The sequence below is a fragment of the Ostrinia nubilalis genome, chromosome 10 (genome assembly GCF_963855985.1).
Source record: "Ostrinia nubilalis chromosome 10, ilOstNubi1.1, whole genome shotgun sequence".
Taxonomy (NCBI): Eukaryota; Metazoa; Arthropoda; class Insecta; order Lepidoptera; family Crambidae; genus Ostrinia; species Ostrinia nubilalis.
In genome coordinates this window covers 16,195,957-16,208,803 of record NC_087097.1, presented here as the reverse complement: position 1 = coordinate 16,208,803, position 12,847 = coordinate 16,195,957, and the positions used below count along the sequence as shown (strand labels likewise).

The 12,847-nt window shown below is 36.7% G+C and overlaps 1 protein-coding gene across 1 annotated transcript in view; it reads right to left on the bottom strand.

Moving 5' to 3' along the window:
- Positions 1-12,793, bottom strand: part of LOC135075479 (histone deacetylase 4-like) — a 98,860-nt gene extending 86,067 nt beyond the window's left edge. Inside the window, exons 1-2 of the mRNA XM_063969917.1 lie at positions 12,608-12,793; positions 7,903-7,945 (exon numbers count right to left, since the gene is read on the bottom strand). Coding sequence (XP_063825987.1) covers positions 7,903-7,936 — 34 coding nt within the window. The 5' untranslated portion in view covers positions 7,937-7,945; positions 12,608-12,793. The remainder of the gene's footprint in view (positions 1-7,902; positions 7,946-12,607) is intronic.
- Positions 12,794-12,847: the final 54 nt, after the last annotated feature.

Here is a 12,847-nt window from a genome sequence, read left to right as displayed (position 1 = left end):
CACCGCGTTAAACTATTACTTTTCTTTAACTGAACTAATAAATCCCTATTATTACGCATTTTACAGACATTGACTTTACATTTTGCACAAATATTTTCCAAATTCAAAACCCATTTCCCCAATTCCAGATCTGGGTAAACCCATCTCCCTACCCCTAATATGCATGTTGTTGAATTTCTAGCAGGCTGCATATCAACCATCACAAACTATGCCAAAGGGCCAGCATACACCCCGGGGTGGCAGGGCCGCTCGGCCCGGGATCGCCTCCACATGCCAGCTTTCAGCAATATCATAAACTGCACTTTAATTTTCAATTTAATTATTATTCGTACACGTGGTGTGTTAAGTCCTTAATTAATTATGCAGTGGTCTAGTTATTAGTAAGTTAGCCACGAGCAAATTATAAAGTTCATCTCTACATAGGCCGTACGCATTGTTCCATCTGCTTGAACTCAAGATGCATTCTGCCTGTTGCTTTCATTTAAGGTTTTATCAATTTTCTAATATTTATTTATTTAATTTTTCTTTTAGACGAGCTAGATAATTTATGTAATAAGATGGATAATTAATGTTCAAAAGGACAACAAAGTATTGGGAGACCACGAACAGGACGTTAGTGATAGAATTAAATGCATGATTGGAAAAGCTGAACTCGCGTAACGGGATAAAGCGAGGCAGAAGAAAAAGACAAGCTAGATAATTTCATACACTAGGCAAATACAATTCAATTTAGAGATCCCATTAATGTTCAGGAGTCACAACTATTCCCACTTATCCAATCAATTTACTGGAACTTGAAACTCTCCAATGTTTGTCATGTCAGTTTATGATGCATACAAACCTCTAGCAAACAAGGGTGTGCAGTTCGATATGAGCTTGAACTCCAGTTAGCCTTATTTGCCCCACCGGCACGTTTATACTCCCCGATATTGCAACTAGATGCAATCTAGTCGAGTAATATGTGCGGCCAACTTGCACCAACTCATAATCTCTATGAACCTAACAAATTAGTTGAATGTAGTAGCAAGCAATAACCAATATTATCAAATTAAATGCAGAAAGAATCCTTGAAAAAGGCCTTTGTCTAGAAGTGGACGTCATTTGGCTGACGCGAACGAACAGAAAAACTGAAGATGGACTTCTAGAAACATTTTTTTTTTCAGTACCTAACTGACTCATGTGATTTCCAAAGATAATTTTAGAAAACATAAAAATCTATACTAATATTATAAATGCGAAAGTAACTCTGTCTGTCTTGCTTTCACGCCTAAACTACTGAACCGATTTTGAGTCCCGGGAAAGGACATAGGATAGTTTTTATCCCGGTTTTTGAAACAGGTACGCGCGCGACAGAATTTCACGCAGGCGAAGCCCCGGGCGGGGAAAGCTAGTACCTAATATAGCTGTTTTTATTCTCTTTGTACAATACGAAATTTTATGATATTATTTAGTTACAAAAGATTACCCGCAAAGATCAAGGGTCGTGTTCTTAAGGTCGGGGCGGACGACCGGAGCAAAAAGAGGGCTGTTTAATTATCTCAATAACAAGACAAAGTCAGACAAGACTAAATAGATATTAACTTCATAAACCCAAGAAACAACTTCATAACCGCAGCACAAAAAGAAGTCTAAGAAACGTTTGCTCTAATCAGAATACATAGTCTTTACACGTGTAGCGCTTGCCAGCACTGAAACTATAAGGTATAGCAATTAGCAATAGTGTTCAATTTAACGTTTTATGCATGTTTATTAAATTAACTGTTATAGGTATTAGTAAATCAGGTAACTTGTCACAGAAGACTGCTACTTGACAAATGGTATGACGAAAGGTAGAGCTGCTGATATTAGAATTGCTAGAAAACAGTACCGAAGCCGAGTTGTTTTTCTTCTAAATAAAAAAATAAAATAAATTCTCCTTTCCAGGTGGTACCATAATAGATTCAGCAGAATACTGTTCAAAGCTATAACTAGGAACAAACTAATAACGGATATTTGAAGAAGTTAAAGTTAATGTCAAGGTTTAGGTCAAATAAACAGAGCTCTAAAACAATAGATTTGAAAACTTGCCGCGGAACCCTGGTATGGGCGTGTCCAGACTTATTTTTAGTAAACGGTAAACAACTTTGATGGGGAGTTAAGCTCTTAAGATTCGCATTGATCCTCGTTACTTATCATAGGGTTGAGTGTCTAATAATCAAAATGACTTCGTGATATCTACTCTCAGAATAGAGGGTTGTCTCCAGTTTTCCAGAACATGTGAAAGACTAATAGAGCAATGTATGACAAAATGCCAAGTAGAGCTTTAGGTATAAGCTTAATGTTGACCCAACTGCTCCGGCTGAGTCACAGGGTAGCTCGGCAACTATGAACACCACTCACAATAGGGGTCGAGGCTAATTATTACAGAACAAAGGGGATATGATTAATATACAAAAGGCAACAACATGAAAACCACAAGTAGATTCGCGGAGCTTTCTGCTTAGCTCTCTGGAGCATGATTGGAGATAGAGAGCCCAATGCCATGCCATTTTGTGATCATCATAAAATAAAATGAAAAGGGGAAAAAATCTTTTGAAGTCGGGCAAAAAATAAAATTAAAAGTACAATAAACAGCACTTCACAAAATTGCTTGGATTGATAAAAAAATTAAGACCAAAACGTCAGTTTGATTTGTTTGATTGAAAAGGCTAAAGTTACGAAAAACATTTTCATTTGAGCAGTTAGCAACAGGATCAAACGCCACTCAAACAAAATCCCCTTTTATTCTGCTCGTCACTTGGTAACAGTCCCTGATTAATTTTTTTTTTGTTGGTTTCATCAGAAATTAAACTTCAAATACTTTCTCAATAATAAGAAGTCATAAAAATTCAGCAACGCCAAGCAATTCAAAGTCTTTATTATGAAAAAACCGTCTACTAAAATTTGGACATTCCACTTATCACGCAGTAAACATTTAATAGGAAAAAAATTTATACACATTTCAATAAAATGATTTCCAATCGGCTTACACAACATCGCCCCGCGGAGGCTTTCTGCAGAGCATTTATCTACGCAGTTAGCAACAGGGTGAAGCGATCACGACATTAGGAAATCTACCGCCTCTCGCTCAGGGGGGTAGTCAGGGTTGCCACTTCCCTCCCACCTAATCTTTGATGTACCTTTGTATATTAATTTGGTATAATAAATTGTTTCTACTTTATGGGCGTGTTCTCCTATACAGACAGATAATAATTACATTAAAGATGTCTAATTATTCCAAATAGGTAATATGTAGGAGCTAAATGAACCTCAAAGGGCTTAAAAGAGAAAGGAAACACAAACAGATTTTAATTAACAAAGATTAATTTGCTCACTTTGTTATCATCTAGCGAAAAAAATTGTGGACTAAGTGCTATTTGCGATTCACCGTGACAATTTAAATTATACCGTTTTATATGCCTGTTTGCCCAGCCCAAAACTAAACATCTTGCTCGTGTTTTATTCTAAACCAGCTTTCCGCCAGCGGCTTCGCGCGCGTGGACTACATTATCTACATATTTTACGGAACCCTATTTTTTTCCAAAATAAAATATAGCCTATGTTACTCGTGGATAATGTAGCTTTCGAATGGTAAAAGAATTTTTTAAAAACGGTCCAGTAGTTTTTGAGCCTATTCATTACAACCAAACAAACAAACAAAGTTTTCCTCTTTATAATATTAGTGTAGATAATAATAATTATTGTAAGTAGACAGCCTGGCTCGGGCCACCCCTGAAGCCCGGGCCCCTTCCCGGGCGAGCTGCGTAGGCGTGTGTTGACAAACGGCGCGAGTCTATTTCAGGAGGCCACGCCCAGCCCTCCGCCCTCCGCCCGCGCCCCGCGCCCTTGAGGCCTTGACCTTCGTATCCAAACAACCGCAGTCACAACAACGGTGCCGGTCATTTTCTTTCGTGTTTTTATTTGCTGAGCATCACTCATGGTGGGCATGGTGGTATGGCGAAGAGATGCTCTTTATGGCGTCAACGGTGTATAGATTTTGGCGAATATTTTAAAGAAAGAGAAAGTCAATATTTGGCAAAACCACCTCGCTGACACAGAAGGCGCTGCGGTGGAAATCTTTTGACAAAAGCTTATTCAGTTTAGAAGGCAGAAATTCAAAACATTTTCAAAGAAAATTCAACATCTGTATTCTTAATACAATACTGGGGCGTGTCCTCTTTCCCACCACTACATCTAATCTTCTTGGAAACCCGACCAGTGTATTGGATCTCGCTACGAAATTAATTAAAGTAAATATGATTAGTATCAATTCTCTTCAGAGAATAAGTAGCGCGCGAGAGATACAACCTTCACGACACGATAATAAAAACAATATTCAATATTACTTTATTTATTTTATTGGTAAATTCATCGCTTAAGAAATATTTCACTTTATTAATCGTTACTGTAAAAGTAATAAACCAAGGAAAAGCTGAAAAAGTTGCGACGCCAATGGAGGTTAAAGTCGCGTAAATAATAAATAGGTTTTGGTTTTGAAAAAAAAAAAATGTTTACTACAAACGAGTACAATACAAAAACGTACAAATATGTCAAGACTAGGGTCAACAAAATAGCATAATGTGTTATTTTTGACGTGCGTGAACGTTAGCAAGGATAAATCTTTAAAAAAGTGCTTATTAAAAAACACATTACAAATACCAATTTGAGTATGAAAGGCCATAATATCGACATCAACCGTTAACTCTTTTCAATCGAAGAGAAAAATGATAAACGGGGCGTCATTTACCAACCGACATCCTACCCCTCCCACTTGCTACGCCGAAAAAAACCTTATCCAAACAACAATAAGGTCGTGAAAACTGGGAGCTACATCCATTTTCTCAGAAATTAAACTTATAAACTTGAGTTTTTTGTAACATACTCGTAATTTCTTTGTTATTAAGGTCACTTAATTTATAATAATTTACCCATATGATGAAGTTGTGTACGGTAAATTATTGTCTTTGAGTCTAGTGTCCACCAATGCACCTTTGCCACACCTAATGCTTCACAGCAGTGAAATAAATAATGAATTCAAATAAATGAAAATAAGTCAATTTGGCGCTAAAACTAGTAAAAGGCGTAAGATAAGAGCACGCAAATGAAAGAAAATGGAAAATGAGAGGAAAATGAGCATTACGCGAGGAAAAATTCGGTTGTCTGTCGGCTAACACATTTTTACCCCGATTAGATGTCATTCTTGCAAGTCAATTGCAAGAGTTATGTAAAAAATATTCAATTAAGGCTTAGAAACCAATGAAAGATCGTTATAGGAAATAAATTCTGAAACATGATAAAAATAAAGAGTTAATCATGTTAATGAATGAACACCTTACGGTCAGTACCAAAACAGATAGAATGATGACATACCTACAAATAGGTAGACACTATCCATACATAGAGATTGAGGTATCTAATAAACATCTAGAATATGTATTTACATATTCATTGGTAAAATAAACACTGTCTAGGTACCTATGTTCTCGTTGTTTTTTAAGGAAATATCTAGTAAATGAAAAACTCAATACTAATACTATAGGCAAGTTTTGTATTTATTTGTCTATTATGTTTTACTTAATATCTAAACTATTTTTTATGAATTATGGTGTAGAGATAAATGGAGTCAGATGGACTTTATGAGAGGGGCTGCCTTTTATCGCAAAACTAAATCTTAAAGAATGGAAAATTAGTCTTAAAGTCCCTTCAGTTATATGAAAACTCAAAGTACGTATTTTGATCCGATACGTGCGCGACAGAAACTTTCTGTGAAATGTCGAATTCCACGCAAACGCAGCCGCGGGCAGAAGTTGAAGAGATAAACAAAGGAAACACAGAGATTTCCGCGAAAATAATAATTCGAAACCTTTATCATATTGTTTAAGATAAGTAAAGAAAAGACTATTAATAGCCTTCGGAAAAGTTCTCGGATTCCCGGAAAAATATTTACAAATACTATTATAATTTGAAATTTCAGCAAATTTCCAGGAAGTAACATCCATGCACGCCCGTTACCCCGGCGAAGGGGTCGCTTACACGTGGCGAGGGTGAAGGTTACAACCGCACCATCACTAACCATGTTTCTTTGTATCTTAAATAAAATAAAATAAAATCTTAATTTCATAGCGCGAAGGCAGCGTCTTCCGATTAAGTTTTCACAATTTTTCAATGTTGCCTGCTTAGTTTTATTTTACCTTTAGTGGAAGGAAACACCACATTGTTGAAATGTTGTAAGTAAATTACTTGCTGATACTGACGTGTGATAAAAAAAATGTCAGAGCTGAAATGTGAAGCTGTGAGTACTAATGTAACTCATATAGAAATGTTGCGTCCAAGACCCGTGCTTTAGAACCGTCTTTAAAGCACTTGTGGACCTGTAAATTAATGTGTCCGACGACCATCGAGAAAGTGGCCATGTCACGACGACCAAGAGAAGGCGGCCTAAGAATACAATAGGAAAAGCAGAGAAAAAGAAAAACCTCAAGACCTGGATGACGGTTTTCCTGGGGAATATGAAAGACACATAGCAATATGATGAGAAAAGGAGAATTTAAGTAGATTTTATAAAAAAAATAGAGATGTCTTTGTAATTTCTTTTTGGTTTCCCGCCGTAGACAAAAGCTCGTACAAGCTCTTGCACTTAGCACTGTCAAGACGCCATGTGCAGCAATAAACAACAGCTGAGGCAGCAGCCCGACCGTGCAGGGCCCGGCGCTCCGGGGCCCGCGCGGGGCGGGCGGGGGCGGCGGGGCCCGGCAGGGCTGGCGCTATTTATACAAAATCGATAGCGGCCGTGGCCTTGGGCGCATCGATCGGCGGGCGCGGGCGTGCGAGCCGAGCCCCCAGCCGCCCACGGCTCCACGGGGCCCGCGGCGCAGGCGCCCTCCGCACGCTTCCCGCTTTGATTGCAATTAAAATATACAGCTTCAGCGACATAATTAATTGTTGATTTTATTGAGGTCAGCCCTAATGAGCGTCAGCTTGTCGTCTTCATCTTTTGCGAAGGCTTTCACAATACATTGTCACGTTTGGTTTCCAGAAATTCTGTTACGATTTTATCCCAACCATCAACAGTTAAGACAACAAAGCGTCGAGTTTGCTTAGGTGCTACGAAAATGTTTACCAAAATATTGTGACGAGATAATTGAGAAAAGAAAATCATGAAATTTCATGACAATTTAAATGAAAACTGTTTCAATGAAGTTTAAATGCGGCAATTCCATCAGAAGAAAGAAAGAAAGATACATTTATTACAATGGACATCATACAAATACAGGCAATTAACCATCCTAGACTGCATCTCACTTAACACCAGGTGCGATTGCGGTCAAATACCTGCCTTGTCTAGCATAAAAAAAAATTACATAAAGACATGACAGTGGCGCATAATAATGGAAGAAGAAAAAAACATACAAACAAGAGTAAACTGAGCAGTGCATCAGGTGCTTACTGGTTAAAAACTATACGTTAAGAAGTAGGTACTAGAAATAATCCCTACTCTATTAAACGCCTTAGAAATGTGGAGGAATGACAGGAGCATAATCATCATCATCATCATTTCAACCATAGGACGTCCACTGCTGAACATAGGCCTCCCCCAATGATTTGATTTCAATAATTCCACTAGTAGCGATTGCATCCAGCACCTTCCTACTACCTTTATGAGGTCTTCGGTCCACCTTGTGGGTGGACTTCCTACGCTGCGCTTTCCTGTACGCATAGGAGCATAATAAATTAACGATTTCTCAGACTTTGGCACTACTATAATAATAATAAATTAAGTTTATTTTCTCACCTTAATCAACATAATATAAAAGTGCATTTGGTACTTACAACTAGATTATTATTAGATTACAACTAAGGGAGACTGGTGTCTAATGTACTGACCTGAATGTGATGAGGGCGCGGGATCATCCTCCATTGTTGCCACCTGAAACCAAACAAACACCTTTAAGACTTTTTGCTTATAAAAGGAAACGAAAATGAAGACATAATGATAAAATCTTCCGAATCGAAATTCCGTCCACTCCCAACGTTGTGAATCCCTACTACTTAATTAATTCTTGATAAAATAAGGCCTGAAATGTCCTCCGATGGAAATTTACTGAATCGATTTTACTGTTGATAAACGTTTAAAGGGGGTGTGGTGAAGAGAGGAACAAGCGTTTGAAAAGATTTTCTTTGAACTCTCAACTCAATCATGAAAATCAAATTGTCAAATAAATTCTAGGTACACACGTTGACAACTGGACCACTATCTAACCTTGTTCGTAAATGAGCTCCGTTTGTCGCGTGCAAAAGATTTACGCGAATGGAGTAAATAACTTTTTATGTTACACGTGGCCTCAAATCCGTTTATGAATATTAGATGGGCATCGATTGGGAGCGGCGAGTAAATAGTAGCCCTGGAACTACGCCGCGACACTTCTTGGAAACGCTCGCCCGTAGGGCTCGGGCGGCCCCGGGACATAACACACAACTATTACATACATAATAAACTTATATAAAAACTGTATAAAGTAAGGACGGTGTTTTTGCTATATCTGCCGCTCTTACGCTTTATTACATACATGTATGGTTGAGTGAGAATTCATAGGTTCTTCTTTTTACGAAAAATTTGTGACATAGGGTAAGCCAGCCGTAAGTAAGACTGATTTGAGCTGAACGCGACACGTGTAATATTAGCAAAAAACAGAACAAATGAGAATCAACACGTGTAGTCGACAAAAAAATATCGTAAAAAACTCATGTTAGGCTGGAGGCCGATCCGGAATTGACGCAACGGCAATAACAAAGTCAAAGTCAAAGTCAAAATTTCTTTATTTGTTTAGACTAATAAATAGTTCTTACAAATCGTCATAAAATATGCTCTTAAGGAGCCTCTACATGTCTCATAATCTTTTTACCCTACCAGCGCTTCGAGACCAACATTTGGCAAGTGCTGAGAAGAAGCGCCGCAACAAACTCAGTCACCACTGTCTGCCGGTTAATATAAATAAATAGAAATAGTAGTAGTAGGTACATTCGATTCAGGAGCAGTTCACTGAATTTACCATGCATTCTTGTATGGTGTTTCATAAGAATGGGTAGGTATACAAGATTGCGTGGTATATTAAACAAGGTAGTGACGTGCTAATATCTAGACTTACATATTAAGGTACTAGTAGAAATGACTCGCATACATAAATTTGAATAACTTGGATTGACCAGTCCCCGAAAGCAGCGCCTGTTCACAGACATGACGAGTGAACCAGCCATCGCTTCACTCGACCATATTAGAGGGAATGTAACGACCCGCCTCACTACGCCACCACCCCAGAGACATTTTAGTGAGAATGACAATGCCAAGTTATCTCTTTAAAAAAAAAACTAATAATAAAGCTAAGTAACAGTCCAGATTGAGAAGCATGACACTATAACATTTGAGAAATTATTATTAGTTTATACAATAACGCAAAAACTAAACAAATTGGCTACATAAAAATAGATGGTTAATAGATATGATAGCTGTAATAAAACAATCGCATGCATCGCTCTATTTATTTCAGTGTCGACTGTCAATCATTTTTGTTAAATATCGGTGAAACCCGGAACTACATTATATTGGATAATCACCATGATGCGAACGAGCCTTTAAAAAAATTGGAAATAATTTAAAAGTTATTTTTTCGCCTACCGTATGTTCCAGTGATTTAGAATAACTAAAAGGCTACTGCAACTATAATGGAGAGCATACGCGACGAATCTACACCGCAATATATTATTTTCCGTACTTGCAGTCACTCCCGCTCATGACAGCGTCTCAAGATAAGAGAGTGACGGATAACGATTAAGTATAGACAGACATCTTCGAACTCAGAAGCCGCCACGCGCTGCATACACCTAACCAGCGCCCCTAGCTAGACACGCGGTAAAAGGTGACAGTTGTAATTTCGAAACTCTTTTGCTCTGGTGTAAATTACAACTTTCACGTTTTGCCACTTGTCTAGGGGTCCACCATCCATCCAACTAACCAGAATTGATTGCAGATAAAATAAAACAACTGGAGGAAGTTATTGGTGGGCACCTCGAAGCCTGAGACGGAGTTGCGGACGATTCCGGTGGACACTCGGATTTCAGTGGATAGTCCCCGCTAGATGTCCCACATTTATTTATTTATTTATTTTATTTATTATTCATTATTGAGCAATTACATATTTGATCCAAATAGCGTCCTAAATCCTCTTTAGGTTTGTCTAGACGCTATTGTTCTCTATACAAATAAAAACAAACGTTTTAGTATAAGCATTCACAACACTTTCAAATATTATACAAAACATTATTTTAGCGAGTGCGCACTACGATGACGAAAGACTCGACGTTCATACTACGACATATCCTACTGGCCGTCACCATCGGCCAGCTAAGTATTTCCCGGCGAAAAAGGTAGCAGCGCGTAACTCCGCAAATAAAGGATGGAAATCTAAACATTACTCTGTGACTCCAGCCTGGATAGGATGTGCGCCGTGATCAAATACGACGACGACAAATGTATGGGCCTATCCTATCGCGTAAAATTGATAAAATGACGTGATAAAAGCTTATCGCAGCGCGACATGGAACTGATTCAATTTTCTTTTGAGTCGCGAAATTGAAAATCATTTTATGACTGTGTATTTTATATTATTTTATCTAGGTGAATACAGTGTTAATTTACCATTCACAACAAACTAACTAGGCATTAATCACCTTACCTTAAGCAAGCTATGATCCTCATCTACATCACAATACCCACAAATTACCCTCACGAATACGAAGTAATTAATTAACCCAACTCAGGTTGAATATGATTGTATGCTTTTCAAAACCAGAATAACAATTTTGCTTGGAACTAGATTACAGAAAACTAAATTATGCTACAATCACAACAGCCATTTATGTGTGATACAAACTTTATAGCAATACCTATTCATGCATTTTTACTAAAACTTTACTGGAACTCTTCATACTAATAAATTATTAATATTATAAAAAGAGGAAAGATTTGTATTTTAGTATTAAATAGGCTCCAAAACTATTGAACAGATTTAAAAAAATAATTTTCCATTAGAACCCTTTTTTCCTATTAACATAATTTTTAAAATTTTTGTTAAATACCTACTCTGTACCCTGTATTTACACTGAAGCAGGGGCAGGCCACTAGTTTTTAATATAATTACACAATACATTGTTAATGTTTGATTAATACTACATAGGGTGTGGTCAATATTTTAATAACCATTTGTAACTTTAATCTGGCAATTAAATGATTTATGATAAGTAACTAAGCTGTATAATATGTATGTACCTAGGTGAAGAATATAGGCAATCTTATGTTGTTAAAAAATTGAAGGGGGAGAAAAAGCCAATGCTGATAAATAATTATATGTTACCTACACTTTCATAAATAAAATGATTTGATTATTTTTCAAATGTTTTATGAATAAATATATTTGATTTGATTTGATTTGAAATTATATGTGGGAACATTGGTTTCAATTCTTTACATTATAGACTCATTTTTATTAGTAAAGCTTTCCGCCCGCGGCTTCGCCCGCGTGGAATTTTGTCTGTCACAGAAAAACTTTATCGTGCGCGTCCCTGTTTCAAAAACCGGGATAAAAACTATCCTATGTTCTTTCCCGGGACTCAAACTATCTCTATGCCAAATTTCATCAAAATCGGTTGCGAGGTTTAAGCGGGAAAGCGTAACAGACAGACAGACAGACAGACAGAGTTACTTTCGCATTTATAATATTAGTTGGGATTGCAATGAAAATATTTTGATTCCAATTGGATAATACTCTGTAAATAAAATAAATAATATTAGGCTACTCAATCATCATTCTATGCATACCAGGTGCTGGCTCAATCAACTCGCTACCAGTAAACATAAAAGAGTTATGAGTGGTAAAAAGCAAAAAGCACATTTCGGTAAAGTAATATTTTAAGAACTGTGTATAAGCTGTTTTCAGAACAGTACCTACATATGGTTTATTCTTTTGTAAGCAAGCATTGTCATATTTGATTGGTGATGTGTAAATAGTAGATGTATACATATTATTGAGATATGCATGGTATGAGAGAGCCCAATAAAATCGCTAAATATTGTTCCAGATACTTTATAATGCAGTTCTTTTTTATTACTTAAAATTTATTGTTACTTATTGTGCTTTAAATATTGTAGTTCTTTTTAATCAAAACATACAAAACTACCTACATCATCAAAATGTCATTCTTTGGATCATTCCAACCAAGCCAAAATTCTTATTTGTTTAAGCTAGAAAGAGGCGAATGTTCATGTTTCATTAATATCCAATACGTATTGTGTTTTGTATATAACTACCAGAACATAACAAGTATAAAAATAATAATCATTTAGGTATGTAGGTAGTTGTGATGAAGCTTTTACATCAACTTCAATCCATGTTTTTGTACATTATTGAAAAAAATATTTAACTGAGTAATATATACTCAAATATTATTTATTCTTGAAACAGTTGATTTGTAGGTCAGACAAGTTTATGAAAAAACCATGAAACGATGCGTAAAATGAATAGGAACTCATACAAACCAGCTGGACTTCCACGAACTCTTAACAATACCCTCTTCGTGAAATTACACAAAACTAAAGTCTCGAACACTAGTTTGGCAACATATTTCAATAAACTTTGAAGAAAATCAACATTTAAACTTAACATTCAATTAAAATTAACACATTTTGTTCAAAACAAGTGGAAATGTATGTTTTGACCAGAATTTGACGTATTTTTTTGTATCAAAAATAATGTGTTTGCGTTGAAATCACACGTCG